General features: G+C 35.5%; 4 protein-coding genes and 1 pseudogene across 9 annotated transcripts; 3 read left to right on the forward strand and 2 right to left on the reverse strand.

The window, feature by feature from the left end:
* Positions 1-2,201: 2,201 nt before the first annotated feature.
* On the forward strand, positions 2,202-3,125 carry LOC104767616 (senescence associated gene 20). Its single transcript, XM_010491642.3, has one exon. The coding sequence runs from the start codon at positions 2,497-2,499 to the stop codon at positions 2,815-2,817; it is 321 nt and encodes a 106-aa protein (XP_010489944.1). The 5' UTR covers positions 2,202-2,496; the 3' UTR covers positions 2,818-3,125.
* A 1,190-nt stretch (positions 3,126-4,315) lies between these two features.
* On the reverse strand, positions 4,316-7,072 carry LOC147949525 (receptor-like protein 34 pseudogene; annotated as a pseudogene).
* A 3,386-nt stretch (positions 7,073-10,458) lies between these two features.
* LOC104767069 (dehydration-responsive element-binding protein 2B) lies at positions 10,459-12,551 on the forward strand. Its single transcript, XM_010491127.3, has 2 exons — positions 10,459-10,744; positions 11,230-12,551. The coding sequence occupies exon 2, from the start codon at positions 11,256-11,258 to the stop codon at positions 12,285-12,287; it is 1,032 nt and encodes a 343-aa protein (XP_010489429.2). The 5' UTR covers positions 10,459-10,744; positions 11,230-11,255; the 3' UTR covers positions 12,288-12,551.
* LOC104766986 (protein trichome birefringence-like 32) lies at positions 11,766-14,812 on the reverse strand. 5 transcript variants are annotated; one of them, XR_015582206.1, is made up of 5 exons: positions 14,143-14,729; positions 13,868-14,039; positions 13,491-13,690; positions 13,210-13,363; positions 11,766-12,327 (listed from the first exon to the last, which is right to left on the reverse strand). XR_015582206.1 is itself a non-coding variant. In XM_087488232.1 (5 exons), exons 1-5 carry the CDS (start codon positions 14,607-14,609, stop codon positions 12,306-12,308), a joined length of 1,020 nt encoding a protein of 339 aa, XP_087344358.1. In that variant the 5' UTR covers positions 14,610-14,729; the 3' UTR covers positions 11,766-12,305. The 5 variants fall into 5 exon arrangements, 3 of the variants coding, with proteins under 3 accessions (XP_087344358.1, XP_010489322.1, XP_087344412.1); XM_087488232.1 differs by having other exon boundaries at positions 13,210-13,368; XR_015582197.1 differs by lacking the exon at positions 11,766-12,327 and adding an exon at positions 12,408-12,933.
* Positions 14,813-15,171: 359 nt separating this feature from the next.
* LOC104766902 (cytosolic endo-beta-N-acetylglucosaminidase 2) lies at positions 15,172-18,754 on the forward strand. 2 transcript variants are annotated; one of them, XM_019245621.2, is made up of 11 exons: positions 15,172-15,810; positions 16,000-16,137; positions 16,212-16,321; positions 16,392-16,503; positions 16,588-16,695; positions 16,805-16,917; positions 17,057-17,138; positions 17,273-17,353; positions 17,510-17,562; positions 17,685-17,820; positions 17,900-18,754. In XM_019245621.2, the coding sequence occupies exons 1-11, from the start codon at positions 15,307-15,309 to the stop codon at positions 18,599-18,601; spliced, it is 2,139 nt and encodes a 712-aa protein (XP_019101166.2). In that variant the 5' UTR covers positions 15,172-15,306; the 3' UTR covers positions 18,602-18,754. The 2 variants fall into 2 exon arrangements, 1 of the variants encoding a protein (XP_019101166.2); XR_015582040.1 differs by having other exon boundaries at positions 15,189-15,810; positions 17,057-17,143.
* The last annotated feature ends 22 nt before the right edge of the window (positions 18,755-18,776 follow it).

Here is an 18,776-nt window from a genome sequence, read left to right on the forward strand (position 1 = left end):
GGCAATTCTCACATAGGATTTTGAATTTGTCCAATTTTGTTATGATATGGTTGGATGTTTGGGTTATTCGATTTAGAAATTTGGAAGGAGCAAAAACGATGTGTAAATATGTGATGTACGGAAACCAAACTAAACTGAAAAAGGAAAGAAGCAAATTTCTTCAGACAAATTATATATGCAAAAAAAATTGTCTGAAGAAGTATTCATATAAGGTATGCATATTTCAGAGTATATGATACCGACCACGTCTCGGTTCTTGATGATATTATTGCATACCTTAGAGAACCGGACTTATTGCGGTTTGATTATGAGCCGAACCAAACTTAACTGAAAAATTCAAACCGGATACAATCAAACCGCAAAATTGTCATTTTAGAGAAAGATCAGAGTATGAGCATTGAGTATGCACTATGCAACATTAGGAATTATGCGTCGCTGTATTAAGAGTCATTTTCGTGGAGAACCACATCACTAATCCACTTATGGATAGTTAATTGTTTATGTACAATCAACTTTTTGTATTTTCTTGTGTAATCAACTTTTGATGAATTAGTTAAAGCTTTAAGCCCTACTTTAAAAAGCTTGCCTTTATCTTTCCTTGTAAAACGCTGAGTAAATATCAAAAGAGAGTTATGACAAAAACAAAGTTGCTTTTTTATCATCCAATCAAATTTTAGTTTCTAAAAGTCTTAAGTTGGTTTAAAGAACAAAACATCAACCAATATTGACAATATTATAGCTTAATTTCTGTTGCTGCTCGACATAAAGCCAAAAGACTCTATATATATTTCACATAATCTTTAACCAATTTAAACTTTCTACGATTCCAAAATTCTTCAATACATTCCCCTGTTTGTTAAAAGAAAAATACGTATAAATGTAGTATAGTAGTATAAATCATCGAAACGTGTCAAGGGTACACACCACATTCACATGACTAGGCCAAGCTATAGGTGACCATTCTGATCTACGTGGTCTTTGATCGACACGTGTCAAGGTGGTCATGCATGATGCTGCCTTCTGATTTCTGAAACCTTTGTGATCGGTTGTCCCGACTGGCCGACCAACACACTCGTTGAACACGTTTCTTTACATATTTCTTAATTTCTCTACCAATCATTTTAATAGAATACTAACAAGAAATCATTTCTTTATTATAAATGAATAATTGTCCGTTAAATGTTTCCTCCAATAATTTGACTACATGAGCCTAGGAAAATATCAAAAATGAATTAATTTTGTATTCTGGAAAGTCATTATTGAAAATTAATTTAAAGATTTTTTGTTAGTGGATTTTAATTAAAATACTAATTTTTAAAAAGTTTGTAAATTAGTGGATCATTGATTTTTAAAAAATCAATCCATGTGTTTGTTATATGTTCAATACTTTCTAATACTAGCTGAAAACATATGGTGTTATTCTCTAAATGAGTTTTCATTAGATTTAACAAAATAATTGATAACATCTTTTATTATTAAAAATTGCACAAATATACTAGTAAAATTTTGTGGTTTTAAAAATCATCATAATAATTAGCTATAAATTGTATAGTTTCATTTTAAATATTCCCTCTGTATCATAATAGTTGATTTTTAGGATTAGCACTAAGATTAAGAAAAATAATGTATGGTGTATTATTATTAATTACTTTTATTTTATATTTCTTTTAATACTTATTTATTTATATTTTTCTTACACTTGTCATTCAAATGTATACATATATTTAATTATTTATTATAAAAGTAAAACATTAACTATTTTTTTATTTTTAAAAATAAAAATGTTTTAAATACATTAAAAATCATCATTTGTGATAAAAGAAAAAATCCTAAAACATCAACCTTTTTATAATACAGAGGAAGTAATTTTTTAAACAAAATCTTACATAAATTTCTGAATCACCTAAAAAACTTTCATAGGTTTGGCCATTTGGGTTTGATAAAAATTGATTTCTTCTCAAAATCATCAACTAAAAGTCAAGTATATACATACTTAGCATAAGCAAAATTCAATTAACCTAATAAATATTGACATAATACGACGACTGTGGGGTCAAAAATTAGCTGGCTCAACTCCCAAAGGGCTTTATCTCCGGGTCCCACAATCCAGTTTAACCCAACAAAAACCCGACACGTGTCAAGGCAAAGCTGAAAATCCGAAAACCTTAAAAATAGGATTGGTTGTAGAGAATCAAACCCCAACCCCGTATCATCCGCTATATAAATCCCAGTTTCATCATTCATACCATTTTCAAAATCCTCCGTTCATCTTCTTCTTCTTCTACCTTTTCGTTTTTGTTTTTAAATAATTCGCCAACTTCGATTCCAGAAACTCGCCAAGAACTGGATACTCTGGCGGAATCAGAGATCAAGAACCGAGACGTGGTTCTGAAACTGTATGAAGCCCTGAGATCTCGCGACGTCGACTCTGTTCACCGGATCCTAACCCCAGATCTGGAGTATTGGTTCCACGGCCCTCCGCCGCACCAGTTTTTGATGCGCATGCTCACCGGAGGTGTCTCTCCCTCGTTCGAGTTCGTTCCTCTCTCCGTCGTTTCGTTCGGATCCACCGTAATCGCTGAAGGCTGCGACGCCGCTACCTCTGTCTCTTGGATCCACGCTTGGACCGTAGCGAATGGGATAATCACTCAGGTGAGGGAGTACTCTAACACTTCTCTCACCGTCACGCGGATTGGTAACGTTGTCGCTGGACGACGCTCCGCTGAGATTGCTCCGTCGCATTGTCCCTCCGTGTGGGAAAGCCAATTCTCGGGTCGGTCTGGTAAATCCGTACCCGGTTTGGTTCTTGCTATTTGAAGGAATTTGGTAAAGTAACAGCCACGTCAGATTATATAACTAAATAAAGGCTGGTTACGTGTCGTTGTGTGATTGGTTTGTCTGTTTTATGGGTTGAAAAAGATTTGGTTGCTGTTTTAAACGCGGTGTGTGCGTTTGAAAGCTAACGCTGCGTTTTTGGCTGTCGCTAGTTCTTTTAAAATTTGTGTGCTTTTGTATGTTTTTAGTGGGAACAAGAATGGGGAAACCCGAATGGACTTGTTGTCCCGTTGTGTCTGATGTAACGTTTGGGTATGTTACAATCGAAATAAAAATGTGCTTTTGGGATCTTTTGATGATATTTTTATTAAACGTTTTATAGTACACGAAACCATTAATGTCTCATATTTGTGTGAATTTGATAAACGAGCTAAGTTAATCAAGATAGCTACAAAACAAGTTGTAAAAAAAGAGTTAATTACATTTAGTGTTGCGTTTGTACCTCAAATTTTTAATCAATCAATTCAATGCATGACAAATTTATTTGGGTTTAAATTAGACTCGATACATATGAGTTCAGTTTAGTTGCTAATCTTATCTAGCATCACGTGTTTAGAGAGATTTATGTAATGCACTAAGGATTAACCAAGTTTGCTGATTGGTTTTTTTGTTTTTTTGGTAGTTTATAGAATTTTTTTTTTTTTTTGGGAAAAGTTTATATGAATTGACATCGTAGTTTGTCTTTTTTAATGGAAGAAATATAAATACAAAAGTGATATTATAATGTAATCGTGGACGCAAATAATTTTTAAAAAGAGGTAAAATTATGAAAGAGAAAGATTAGGGGAGTGGGAAGCAACGAGGAAGGTCACTTGTGCGTCTTTTTGTGGATGTGGACACCCATTAATTGTCGTGATCTCTCTTTTGGCGTTCGTATGGTCAAATTGGTGTGTCGACGATTGGAACGATTATAACAGAACGGAACTATATAAAAAAACATTAATCAAGTTGGAAGATAAAAGTTATAAAAGTCTACATGGGCGTATTTAATAGTATTTAAATTTAATCGTGGGATAATGTAGTGACGCAAATGTTGACATTCATTGAAACTAGATGTGTTTTTTCTGAGATAATGTCCCATGATGCCCCAAAATTTTCATAAAATGTTATCCAAAAATACTCATCAATTTCATGATACTATTAAAGTATTAATATATATTGATGTACCCATTTATAAAATAAAATAAACAAAATGTGACTGACAATTAGTAGAACTCTATGTCTAACGTAGATTGGAAGTATCATCCGCGATTGTTTCGTCTGCGATTGTTTCGGCCGAAAGGGTTCATGAACCACTTTGGTTTGTAGGAAAGCAATATGTATCCAATCGTCAAACCACAGAAAAGACCAGGTATGAATCCTATTGCAGCTGTTATCCAACTAATCACCTCTTCTTCGTCTTCCGGTGTTTCATATTGTTGATGCGATGGTGGCCTGTGAATATTTCTGCAAACTTCGTCAAAAGAAGGGCCAAAAAGTCTCAGGTTTCCCTCGAAAGAAGAGCAAGCCTGCGTTCGAAACTGAGTGCCTCCTGGTACTAGACCTGAAAGCTGGTTATGAGAGAAGTTCATGTACGCAAGGAATGAGAGGTCCCCTAGCTCTTGTGGAATTTCTCCTGAAAGCTTGTTTTGGGAAACGTCCAACGACTCGAGAACTGTCAGGTTCCCCATAGATGAAGGGATGCAGCCGGTGAAAGCATTGTTTGACAAGTTGAGCACACGAAGCTCTTTCAATAGACCGATGGACTTTGGAATCTCTCCTTCAAATTTGTTTCCTGAAAAGTCGATTGCTGTTAAGATTTTTAAGATACGTACTAGCTCCATCTCTACACCTTTATTCATCAAAACCAATGAATCATAGTAATAGCGTGATCCCCCTCTCATGTACTTTTCAGAAGACTGATCTTCGTCGGGCTCAAGTGATGACATAGCAGTCCACTTCGAAAAGTACTCTGATGGCAAAGTTCCATCGAAGTGATTATGTGATATGTCGATGATTCGCAACTGAGGGAACGAGGCTTGATGTATCGGTCCATAGAATGCATTGGAGCGAAGGACAAGAACTTGCAGCTTTTGTAGAGAACCCAACCAGAACGGAAACGTGTCGTTGATTCTGTTGCTTTCCACGTTCAGAACTTCGAGAGTAGAGAAACGATTCAAAGATCTTGGAAGCTTTCCCACAAGTTGGTTATGGCCGACGTCAAGCGAACTTAGACTTTCAAATATTATATCCTCTGGAAGACCTCCACTAAGATTATTCTGCCGAAGGTTTAAAACTAAAAGATTACTCTTGAGATTTCCCATACAACGAGGGATTGAACCGTTTAACTTGTTTTCAGATAAATCGAGAGTGTTTAGAGAACGCAATTCGCATATAAATGAAGGAATCTTGCCCGTAAAGTTGTTGTTGGAGCCAAGCAAGTAACTCACAGATGGTTTCCAGACAGAGGATAGTCCTTGTTTCTTCTTTGATCTTTCGAAACCAATGAAAGTGTTGTTGGAAAGATTCACGTAGTACAAATTTGGTAGAGTCCATAACCAGCCAGGAACTTGACCTTCGATTTTGTTGTTGGAGATGTCTAGAAATTTAATTCCATGTAGGGTTCTTTGGAGCTCTGCTGGAAACTCGGTGATACCGCAGCCTGACAAGTGCAAAAATTCTATCTTCTGTGAAGGGGGATTTGAAACTGAACTCTTGTTTGTTGTTGAAACATGGTTGCGTGAGAGATCCAATTCGGAGAGCCATTTGAAATATGATAAGATATCGTTCAAGTCAATCGTAGTGGTGGTGTTCAGATATGATAGGTCAAGATATTGGAGTGACTTGAGATGCGAGAAGATACTAAATTCAACTGGGCGGCCTTGGGTGTCGAAATGAGAAAGGTCAAGAGACCAAAGGTCGGGATTGGCCCTTTGAAGTTGTTGTTGCCAAGGTATAACGATTCTAGGTTAGATGGTGCAGAAGATGTATTCCCAAACTCAAGAGTGCCGTTGAGTTGGTTACCACTCAAATCAATATATGTCAAAGAAGGAAGGGTGAAGAGAGAAGAAGGGAGAGTTCCAGAGAAAGCATTTTGACCTGCTGCAAAATATCCCCAATTTGACAGTGATGAGATATTAGGAGGAAGCGAGCCACTGAACTGATTGTTGGAGATAAATAAATCTGGCAACCCTGTCAAATTCAATAGTACAATGGGAAAATTTCCACGGAGCATATTGCTATCAACAAATAAGGTGGTCAGCTGGTTTAGATTGCCAATAGAAGATGGTATTTCACCAACGAGATTGTTTTCCCAAAGGTTGAGATAGGTGAGTTGAGTAAGGTTTCCAATCGAAGACGGGATTTGACCAGATAATTGGTTATCAGAAAGGTGGAGAGAGGTGAGTTGAGCAAGGTTTCCAATCCAAGATGGAATTTGGCCAGATATACGATAAAGCCCGAGAAAGATGAGTTGAGTAAGGTTTCCAATTGATGGCGGGGGTTGACCAGAGAATTGAGTATGCGAAAGGTCGAGAAAGGTGAGATGAAAAAGGTTTCCGATTGAATATGGAATCTCACCAGAAAATTGATTATTAGAAAGGTCGAGAGAGGTGAGTTGAGTAAGGTTTCCAATGGAAGATGGAATCCGACCATTGAAATTATTTCGAGAAAGGTCGAGAGAGGTGAGATGAGAAAGCTTTCCAATCGATGGAATCCGACCACTTAAGTTATTTCCCAAAAGGCTGAGATTGATAAGATTAGAAAGGTTTCCAATAGAAGATGGAATCGGACCACTGAAATGATTTCCCGAAAGGCGGAGATTGATAAGATGAGAAAGGTTTCCAATGGAATCTGGGATTTGGCCATTAAGATCATTAGATGAAAGGTCAAGAGTTGTTAGAAAAGGGAGTTTTTGAAGACTGCTATTGGAATGAAACCGGCCATATAGGCCGCTGCAGCTAAGGTGTAGCTCCACCACATCTCCGGACTTGGCATTGCACTTGATACCCTTCCAGCTACAACAATCACTGTTATTCACCCATGGCACCGTCTTCGGATCATCCAGACAATATTCCTTAGGCTCCCCAAACTGAAACTCATTTTTGAAAGCGAGAAGTGCATCCCTTTCTTTGGGACGGCACAGAAAATGCTGCCTAGTAGGAGGAGCCGCAAGCACGTCTTTGAAATAACTAATGAAAAAGAAAATAAAAGAAAGAGTAATAGGAAGAATACTCGTCCAGTTCAATAAGCCTTTCATTTTTACTTTTCTTGAATTTAAGAAAATAAGAGAATGAAAAAAACCAAGGAAATTATGAGATGGTAAATAAATAACATGGTTTCGTGATCTTTTTTATATACATAATCATAATACACTCTCCTCCACAAATATAATAAATCCAACACAGCTTGACTGACTCACTATAACTAGCCTTTCTATCTCTATCAAGTGTTCTTTCACGTTGAAACGCAAAGACTTTAAAAAGTCTTTACGTTTGAATAGTCAATTTCCGCACATTTTGTCTTACTCTAAAGTCTTAATTAGGTTAAGATGAAAACAAAAACTTCAAAAAAATCAAAAACAAAAACAAAAACAAAAACTGTTGAGATGTCAAAAAACAAAAACTGTTGAGATGTCAAGATTGTTTGTATCAGTTTTACCTTTTACGCCAAAAAAAATAATAATAATAAGAAAAGGCTAAGGCCCAATAGTATATGGAGATAAAAATAAAATGCAGTCCCATCTGACCACATGCCACCGAATTCAGAAAAGTATAAATGCTAGATTTTAATTTAACCTATATTACTTTTATTATCCCCAACTTTTACAATTATACAATAGAATGTTACATATTCTAACTCAAAAATTGATTTATATTTTATATTGTATTTACTTGTTAAATTTTGGATGTTTTATAAATATAGCAATAATTAAACATTTTAACCGCTCAAGCGGTTAAAATACTAATATTGATTTTTCAATCTATGGTACATTATATAACTATTTTTTTTGTTAAATTTAGTGTTTGAGATTTTATTTAGTTTTTTAGTTATTAGAACAAAAAATAAAGGATTTAAATATACAATAAGTAATTTATAAGTTGTGATTAAGTCACATTTTCATAATAATTTACTTATATTACACAATCTTAGTTAAAGTAAGTTTATTTGATATGTCAAAAATTCTAATATTAATACAATAATAAAATAAGGATTTAATCTGTATTTTAGCACATATTTAATAATATTTTATTAATTCCAACTTGTCTTTTTTCTACCATCCTACTATATAACTATATTGTATAGTATTTTAAACTTTTATAAGTTTTTAAATATTATAATATTTTAAAGTTTGTACTAAGTTTATATGTATGGAAATCAAAGTTTTTATCTATATTAACATTTTTATCTACATTAAAAATTGAACCTAACACTAACAGGTTTTGGAAAACAAAATGGGAATATAATTGTTGTTTTCTTTGTTTGCAAAAAATATAAAGATATAACATTTTAAAAGAACAATAGAAGGTGTCATTAATATATTATATTTTATGTTTTCATAAAATATTGATTGCAGTTTGTTTCATTTCTAGTAAGAATGAAATTTAAAATATTTAGGAAACAAAATATGATGTAATTATTATTTTGGGAAATTTTATAGGGATTAAGATTATAAATATATTTTTTTAAATAACTGTACTTATTCCTCTTCCTTCCTTTTTTTCTTTCTATTGGCATTTGTAAAACAAAGCAACAAAAATACATAAAAAAGAAAAGAGAAAGGTAGAGAGAGTAGAAAGAGAGCCCTCTCCAACCGGTGTTCAATTTCTTGACTATAATATAAACAAGATAGTTAAGAATATGTATCCATTTCTCATTCACCAAACGAGAATCCATACGAGCATGGTCATGTAGTTACCATAGAACATAGTTATGGTATAGTTTTAGAATTTATGGTATAAGGACAACATCAAATCCATACAACCATGACCATGTTGATACTATTAAAATTCATAGATACAAGTTACACATGTGTTTATTAGCATATCCCAATGTCTTTTCTTCTGGACACTTTGATCATACGTATCTTTGTGGTCATAAATTGACAAATATGGTGTTTACAAAAAAAAATATTTACAATGGTGAACAAACTATTATATCCATATCAAGTTTTTTATTTGTTCAAATCTTTGTGGATATCATGTAATATATATGTCTTAAACATGTAAGAAACTTATCAATAAAGCTTACTATTAACCTTGAATAATTAATGGTTTGATAGTTATTCATTACTAATTTACTAAAACACAAACTCTTTTGATCAAATTAGTTTTCATGTGTTTTTTTAATCATCAAACATAATTAAGTGTCCATAAATGATCATCCATTTATAAGTGAACACATGTTCAATTGCAAATGATAATGTAAAAAAATCATTTAAAATATAACAAAATGCATCTTGAAATGTAGAAAAAATATAATTATAACTTATCATAAAAAAATAAAAATAAAACTTTATATTGAATATAAGTAAATAAAGTAACAACATAGACATAAAAGAAAATGAGATGAGTGAGAAAATAAAATACATATATAATCATAACAATATTAATTCCTTCCTTTATCTATGTACACTCACTTTTCTTTAGTCATAATTATCTACATCTTGTTGCAATATGAACCGTCGGATCTAATCATTTAGTTACTTTATTTATCTATTATTTAATACACAATTAAAGCACCCATCAACAATCTTTTATTTTGTTACACTGTTGCAATAGGTTCAGGATTAATTTTGTCTCAAAATAACGTGAACAGTAGAAAATCGGGCAAAAAAATACACTTTGTATTGAAAGTAGGTAAAAATACAAGTACTTACAAAGTAGGTCTACACGTAAATCTCTTTTGATAATATAAGAAAATAAATAATAATTCTCAATACTATAGGTTGTATTCTATTTTTCTTTGTCGTTAAACATTATGAATAACAGATTGTTAACTTTTTTTTCTCAAAATATTAGATTTTGTTCAAATGTTGAATATAATCTTTAAAATGAGACTTTTATCTTAATAATTAAGTATCAATTAATTTTTAATATAAATTAGTTAAAATATTTGAATTCTTTTGTCATCTAAATCTGATTTAAATTCAACTAAATTATTGCATTTTGAGTAACATATTGTTATTTCCCAAACATTATTTTTTTTGCCAATGTATTATTTATTGAGTTAAATATGTTTCATTATGTGTTAATTTGTATTATCAACTAGTCTCTCTGTCTCATAAATATTGATGTTTATAAGCTTTTACTTATTTAAAAAAATAATAATTACTCAGTTTAAATATTTTTTTTTATTTGACTAAAGAGATATTATTTAGTTTTAAACTAATAACATTTAAAAATTTTAAATATTTTCAATAATTAATTCTAAAAATTTATAAAACATTAATCTTTGTGGGACAAAAAAATATCCGAAAAGATCAATGTTTATGAGACATAGGGACTATATAGTAAGGATTCAATTGCTTACCCGTATTAAGAGCGAGTATTTTTGTGGTGACTATTTCAACACATGTCATCACCTGGTTTATGTTCTGATCCGCTCAAGTTTTAATAAGTGTCATGTCACACTACTAATAGTCTCATTAAAAATATCAGAAATATCTAGACAAAGTTATAAATACCACTTCGACCCCTTCAATTCCTAATTTTTGGTAAGAAGTTAAAATCTTCCCAAAAAAAAGAAAAGAGAAACGCTAGATAAAACTACAAAGAACGCGAAGAAAGCTTCCGAAGAAGATTTGATTTTTGATCGATTTCATTTTAACAACGAACAACAAAGATCATCTGCGTATTAAAGAAGAAGAGATTTTTGTTTTTCCCCATTAAAGAAGAGACTCGACTCTAAATCCTGGAGTCATTCACGAAGGGTATGTTTTCTGATTAATCTTTTCTGGGTTCGTCGATTTCTTCGCTCAATTAGTCTTTGGGTTTGATGATTTTAAGGTTTTAGATGTTTTCGTACTCATCGATTAGTGAAAATTTTCCACTTTTCTAGGTTTCGATGTTTTAAAGAAGATTGGGATTTTTTTTTTTTAATTTTGGGGTATTTTTATTATAGAAGATTTCTTTAATTTTTTGAGAGTGGCTTTTTACAATCGTTAGCTTGCTCCCAAAGATTCGGCAAAAACAAAAATTGGAAAATTTCAGTTCCGATTTTTTCCTTTTCTATTAACTAAAGTAAAACTTGGTGACCAAGTAAATATACACCCTTGGTGCCCAAGTAGTTGTTTCTGTGCCTCTCTCTATATAACTATAAATTCTCTGTTTGACTCCATAAGTTTTCTGTTTTTGTGGAATTGTAAGAAAGAGACTGAGTCGAAACTTTTATTTATTTATTTAACCTATCTTGTAGATTCTGTGATTGCGACTAAGAGGACGATGGCTATATATGATCAAACCGGAACCAGTACACAGAAGAAAAGGAAATCGAGGGCTCGGGCCGATGGTTTAACAGTAGCTGATAGGTTAAAGAAGTGGAAAGAGTACAACGAGACTGTCGAAGCTTCGATTATTATACAAGGAGAGAAACCCAGACGCAAGGTTCCTGCCAAAGGGTCTAAGAAAGGTTGTATGAAAGGTAAAGGAGGACCCGAGAATCCGCACTGTAGTTTTAGAGGTGTTAGACAAAGGATTTGGGGTAAATGGGTTGCAGAGATTCGGGAACCTAATAGAGGGAGTAGGCTTTGGCTTGGTACTTTTCCTACTGCTGAAGAAGCTGCTTCCGCTTATGATGAAGCTGCTAGGGTTATGTACGGTTCTTTGGCTCGTCTTAACTTCCCGCAGTGTGTTGGTTCTGAGTTTACTAGTACGTCGAGTCAGTCTGAGGTGTGTACCTTTGAGGATAAGGCGGTTGTTTGTGGTGATGTTTGTGTGAAGCAGGAAGATAAAGATTGTGAAAGTAAACAATATAGTCAGATATTAGATTTTCGGGACGAGTCTGGTGAAACCAGGATGGACAATTGTGCGGTTGGACATCAAAATGTGGATACCGTACTGAATTACGATTTGTTGAAAGAGTTTGAACAGCAGTATTGGGGCGAAGCTATGAAGGAAGAGGAGAGACCGAAGCAGGAAGAAGAGGAGAAAGCAAAGCAGGAAGAAGAAGAGATGCAGCAACGTCTACAGCTACAGCAACAGCTACAACAGGAACAGGAACAGCAACAGCAACCTGATTTGCTTACTGTTGGAGATTATGGTTGGCCTTGGCCGAGTGATCAGGAGCTTTGGGATCCTAATGAGTTGTTTGATATCGATGAACTCCTTGGAGACATAAATGAAGACATGGTACCTGGTCCTGGTCAGAGCGAGGACCAAAACCACATATATTCTGTTAGTTGTGATTTGCATCCGCTTCATCTGGAGCCACACGATGGTCACGAGTTCGATGGTTTGAGTTCCCTGGATCTTTGAGAGTTCTGAGGCAATGGTCTACAAGACTACACACCATAATCTTTGGATTGATCATAGCAGAAACAAGAAATAGGAGTTAATGAGCTGATTCACAATGAAAAATATTAAGTAACTCTATAGTTTTTGTTATTTCCTTCGAACATGAAGTGTTGATTCTCATCTATTGAGTTTAATATAGAGAACGGCAGGGTTACTCTTTTTCTCCTTTTTGTAGAACAATAGTGTACATACAAAATAAACAGAAAATTTAACCATAATTTACAATTACAGTTCTAAATAAAATCTTAAATATAGAGAAAAGAATCATGGATAAAATAACTTAGCAAAGAGAAGCTCATTCCAAGTATCTTGAAGACCAGGTAAACACCAATGTATGCAATCCGAGTAGCTAGACGGATTTGCTAGCTGCTCCTTTGTCAATGGGCTCCATTGCTTCTTGTAGATTGATGTGTGTGCGTCTTTCCGATAGCCGGAGAGTTGTGTGATGTTAAGTACCGTCACCGGAAAATCCGCTCTGTTGTCTAGTTCCTCTCCTATCACTTTCATTAAGGTTTTGCTGCAGTCTGAAGGCCAATGGTTCATGTCTTGGATCGGAGTTGTCTGATTAAAACAATTATTTCCTTGTTCGCCACCCCAATCTTCGCCCCTGGTCATGGAGGTAGAAAATTTAATTCTAACGCTTCGTTCAAGCTAAATCTTAGTCTCGTTTCAACTTGCGGATCAAATCAAAAGCCACATTTACTTGAACTAAGATAAACCGGATCCTTCTAAACCTCATTGCTCATTTCATTCAATACCAAATCCGGACTAGATTATTCTAAGGCTCTAAGACATATATCCCCTCCTCAATTCTTACTGGTTTTGAATTTGAAGCAACTGTTTATAGATGACTAGAAATCACAGAAAAGATGAAGTTACTGACTTGTAGTGAGTAGGAGACATGGTAGCAAAGAAAACCCTTGTCTTCAATGGATCCATATTCTTCTTCACCCATTTAACCATCGTCTTCAGTGCCATTCGATACGCATCATCGCTCTCCATCTCAACAATTCTCTTGTTCTCATCCTTGAATGAACCTTCCCTTCAAATTACAGATTGAAAAAGACAATCAAATCACAAAAGTACTGAGGCATACAGAAAAAATATCTGAGAACCTATTATTAGAAACGATGATAAGAGTTTATGCCATGATTGGGTACATACAAGATCTTCATTTTGAAGCCAGTCCTCCACCACAAGTATGTGTTGAACACGACTATATCAGCACCACGCCAATGCCTACCGTGTTTGTTAATCGAGCCTTTCCTCACAATCCGATCTGATACTCTATGAACAGTAGCGTTATCTGAATTCGATTCTAGAAGAAACGGTGCCCAATAGAACTCAATCGTTGCATTGTAATCCTACATAATCAACATACCAGAAGAATCTATAAGAATCCTAGCAAGAAATATTCAAATCTAAGCTTTAGTCTTTGTCATCCTCATACTCAGATCTCAGTGATAAACTGTATCATCACATTCTACACAGAGCAACTTCAATGGATTCCACAAGAATTTTCTAAATCTGAACCAAATTACCTTGAGAGAGAAGACGGTGAGGGAACCAAATGTATCCATTGATTTAGAGTTTTGTGGGATTTGTGAATGAAGAAGACAGATCAAAGAAACATACATTCCTCTGTTTAACGAATCTCCAACAAACATCATCTTCTTCCCTCTTAAGCTCTCCAACATCACCGTCGCGTTAAACCTATAACACATTTTAACAACAACAGAGCAAACCGATCTGAACATCAACCACCGTTGCAACCTAATCGCATTCAAAATTTCGAAATTGAGAGAGAGAGACTAACGAAGGAAGTGAGCATGATTCAGGTTGCCATCTCCATGACTGATAATCACTATCGGGACGGCCATGCGTGCGGCAAGTGAGCTGCGGCTGAATGTACGGACACTCCGATTCTCTGTAAAACGGTCGCGTTGACCAGTCTTTGACCCAATTCCCTTTGAACACATCGCATCCTTCCGGCGTCTTCCCCACCGCAAAAGCCGGCGGCGGAGGTGACGGTGGTGGAGGAGATAGTAGCGGAGTAGGCGGTGGAGGAGATGGTGGCGGAGGCGGAGGATGTTCGTCGACTACAACAACGATAGCGGATTGGTGGAGGATCGTAGGGGAATGAAGGGATCGACGGGAGAAAGAGATGAAATCGTGGCCGTAGATGAAGACGGCGAGTAAGATGAAAACGAATACGGTGTAGAAGAGGTAAGTGAGACGGCGTTTTCTACGGTGAGACGGTGATAACAACAACGGCGATGTCATTTTTTTTTATTTAAACGTTTGATTTATTTCTTTTAATACACTTTTTAATGCCTTTCTCGGTCTTCTATGTATTGTAATGCCAAAATTTGATTAAAAATGAAATTTGGACTATAGTGAATTAATTGTATAGTGTATGATTATTAAAAAAAATAAAAGCTATAGTTTGTTGCACTTGCACGATCCAAAACCAAACCCCATGTTACACAGCCCATAATTAGGCACGACAGTTAATATTTTAATTCGAAAACTTAGGAATATATAATTTATATGTTCGTAACCCTTTTTTATATTACTAAAATAAAATAAGAGTTTTTTTTTTAATTAGAAGGAAAATCTATGAATTTCAAAGCATAAAGAAAGCAAAGAAAGCCACTAAACTTTTTGCTAATCACATGTTTAAGCTTTATAAAATTGATCAACAAAACAACATTCAACTTTACATTCCAAGGCCTTATAAGCGTTTAATAAGACCCAATAAAGAAGAATCCAACTTTTTTACTTTAAGGCCCATTATAGAGCATCTGATCTCTTTCTCTCATCTTTCGTGTAAGTTTTTAACTTTACAAAAACGAAATTTTCATGTCGTTTAGATTCATATTCACATTAAAAGAATGATTGATAAATTTCATATGCTCTGTTTTTATTATATGTCATCATCGTCTTCTTCCTCCGTTGACCTCTCTCTCTCCCATCAAAAATGCGAGACCTTCTTCGCGCCTATTTCTCTCGAAGAACTCTTGTATACATTTACAATCTCTTCTTCTCTATCTCCCGTAAGCTCCTCACTTCATTCCCTCTCTCTCTCCTCATGCCCGAATCCAATGACGGCGCCGACGCAGAGTCTGAGGCTGTTCCGCTTCTAGATCTGTCTAAGCCGTCGTTACCTATATCTTTCCCGATCAAATCTCTTCAAGACCTGAAATCTCGTTCTTACTTCGATTCCTTTCACTTCCAGTTTAATCGTTCAACCGTTCCTCTCCGGGGAAGCTCCGATGGCTTACCGGATCGTCCAAGGGTTTTGGTCTGTCACGATATGAAAGGAGGGTATGTAGATGACAAGTGGGTTCAAGGGTGTGAGAACGACGCTGGGTTTGCGATTTGGCATTGGTATTTGATGGACGTTTTTGTTTACTTCTCTCATTCTCTGGTTACTCTTCCTCCTCCTTGCTGGACCAATACTGCTCATAGGCATGGTGTTAAAGTAAGTTGTCTTAATACTTTTGGATTCTTAAACTTCCAAAGTTTCGATTTTTTGGTTGAGATATCTCTGAATTTGCTGATTAGGATTATAAATTAGAGAATTTGATTGTCTGTTGAATTGGGTTTGTATGTTGTTTGAGTATTTTATGGGAAAAAGTGTTTACTTTCATGTGTTTATGGAAACATAAAGGTATTGGGGACTTTCATCACAGAATGGGATGAAGGAATAGCTACCTGCAAAGAGATGCTTGCCACAAAGGAGTCTGCTCAGATGTATGCAGAACGTTTGGCAGAACTTGCTGCTGCTCTAGGCTTTGATGGGTGGCTGGTGAGGTTCTTTTCGTTTGCTTTATTTTTCATTAATATATTTATGTTCTAATCGTCTGCAATTGTAACTTGCAGATTAATATAGAGAATGAAATAGATGAAGAACAGATACCAAATTTGAAGGAATTCGTAAGCCATCTAACAAAAGTCTTGCATATATCTACACCTGGGGCTTTAGTCATATGGTGAGTTGCTCAGAAGTCTTTCGTTGTTCATATTTTGACAGTGTCACTTTGATCTGATAACTTTCTGCAGGTATGACAGTGTCACTATTCGTGGTAATCTTCAATGGCAAGATCAATTAACTGAGCTGAACAAACCTTTTTTTGACTTATGTGATGGAATATTCATGAACTATACATGGAAGGTCTGTCTTTCGGTTCGATTAATCTCTTCATTCTCAGTTTCTTCTATATGTTTTGTTTTTTTATGAGTGAGTGATGATGTTTAGGAGAACTACCCACAACTATCAGCTGAAGTTGCAGGGGACAGAAAATTCGATGTCTACATGGGAATTGATGTCTTTGGTCGGGGCTCTTTTGGTGGTGGGCAATGGACTGTATGTCTCCGAAACCCTTTATGATTTTGCTTCTCTATTGATGACTGCGTGAAAACCAATAATGTGTACATGAATATTTTCTTCCTTGTCTTATTCTTTTACATGCAAGGTAAATGCTGCTCTTGATTTGCTGAAGAGACACAGTCTGTCAGCTGCCATGTTTGCTCCTGGATGGGTATATGAGACTGCACAACCCCCCAACTTTCATACGGCTCAGAATAAGTAATGCTTTATATTATTTGCTTTCCTTGTCGTCTACAAATTTTTTACTACCATTACTGTGTTTGAGCTCCATTTTACTTTTCCTACTGTTGTAAAGGAGATGCTGGATCTTATTATCATTCATGTGTTTTCTTTTCAGATGGTGGTCACTTGTCGAGAAGTCTTGGGGAATAGTCCAAACTTATCCACAAGTCTTGCCTTTTTACTCAGATTTCAATCAGGTAAGGTGAGAGTGAGATCCATCAAGTCTTTTTTTTGTCTTGTAACACTAACAGCACAGTGAATCATTCATTGATTTTCTTGGTTATTATTATGTTCAGCTATGTTCTGAAACTCTCTTCTCTCTTTTGTTCAGGGCTTTGGTTACCATGTTTCACTCGAAGGTCGCCAACTGTCAGATGCTCCATGGTACAACATTTCTTGCCAAAGTCTTCAGGTTCAACCATCTTACTGTATTTAGTTTTACCTCACAGTTCTAATATTTACATGAACCAGAAACTTATCCCGTCACAATATGACAATTAATCTTTTTGATCTGGGTTTTGTCTCTCTTCTAATCTGATCTCTGTCTTTGCACTGTTCTTCATGTCAGCCTCTCCTAGAATTCAATGAAGACAACAAAGATATCATCCAGGTTACTGTTGAGTGAGTTCTGGCCCTTATATTATCCTCATATTTATTTCGGCAAAGACCAAAAAGGGAATTTCTTTTTTTTTTTTGACATTTCTGAGCAAACATTTAAAGAAGAAGTACTATGAATGTGACAGCGCTCGTGAGGCATCTTTTAATGGAGGAGGGAACATTCTTTTTAGAGGAAAGCTCGAGGGAGATACGTCTTTCACAACAAGGCTCTTCAAACCCCATATTCAGCTTTCATCTTCCCCCATCACAATATCCTTCTCTGTAAGTCTCTGCTTCTAGATACATTACACTATGAGATCTTGTTGTTTTTACTAATGGAGAATTTTTGGAGCTGGTGCAGGTGAAATCAGATGAAACCTCTAAAATTGGAATCCTGCTTTCTTTCTCATCTCCATCACATGAAACTAAATCCATACTCGTGGCACCACAAGAACCCATCCGCAGATCCGACGACCTGCTCTTACAGCGTCTCACCACATCACCGCAGACTGTATCCGAGTGGACAGTACACGAGACAGATCTTGTAATGGATGGTCACACACTGACAGAAATCTCTGCCTTTTGCTACAGACCAGAGAATTCGACAAAGGGGGCAGAATATGTTGCATTGCTTGGTCACATCTCAATCAAAGATCATGTTCAGTACCAGCAGAAACCTGAGACTTTACTTCCAGCGTCGTCGCCGTGGGTCATCGAAGCTCATAACATAGAGCTTGTACCCGGTAATTCTGGTTCCAAGATCCTCAGGGCTAAGCTAGAATGGAGACAGAAAGACCTTGAAGATTCTGTATTCCCAAGGTACAACGTGTACGCAGAGAAAACGAAGTCGACTGATGTAAGACCGAGGAAGGTTCTAGAGAAACCGAGAAGCGAGACAGTGTTCCTTGGTGTTGCTCACGTACCAGCCTATTACGTAGCGGAACTGGTGGTAGAATCGGAAGTGAAAGGAGTCCGCTTCGTAGTTCAATCCTGTGGTAAAGATGGTTCATGGGGCAAGCTGGATGATTCCCCTACGCTTCTAGTTATACTGGAAGGTCTCTAAGATTTGTCCTATGTGGTTTTGCTTGACGCCAAAAGCTTAATATATGATACCTACTGTAACTGGGAAAAACAATACAAAAATGAAACATACTGTAATTATCAATTAAACACATATAGCAAATTACTGCATGAATATCGCATTAATTTTTATTTATTTTTCCTCAGCAGATCAATGA

Source organism: Camelina sativa, chromosome 1 (genome assembly GCF_030686135.1).
Source record: "Camelina sativa cultivar CO46 ecotype springtype chromosome 1, ASM3068613v1".
Lineage (NCBI taxonomy): Eukaryota > Viridiplantae > Streptophyta > Magnoliopsida > Brassicales > Brassicaceae > Camelina > Camelina sativa.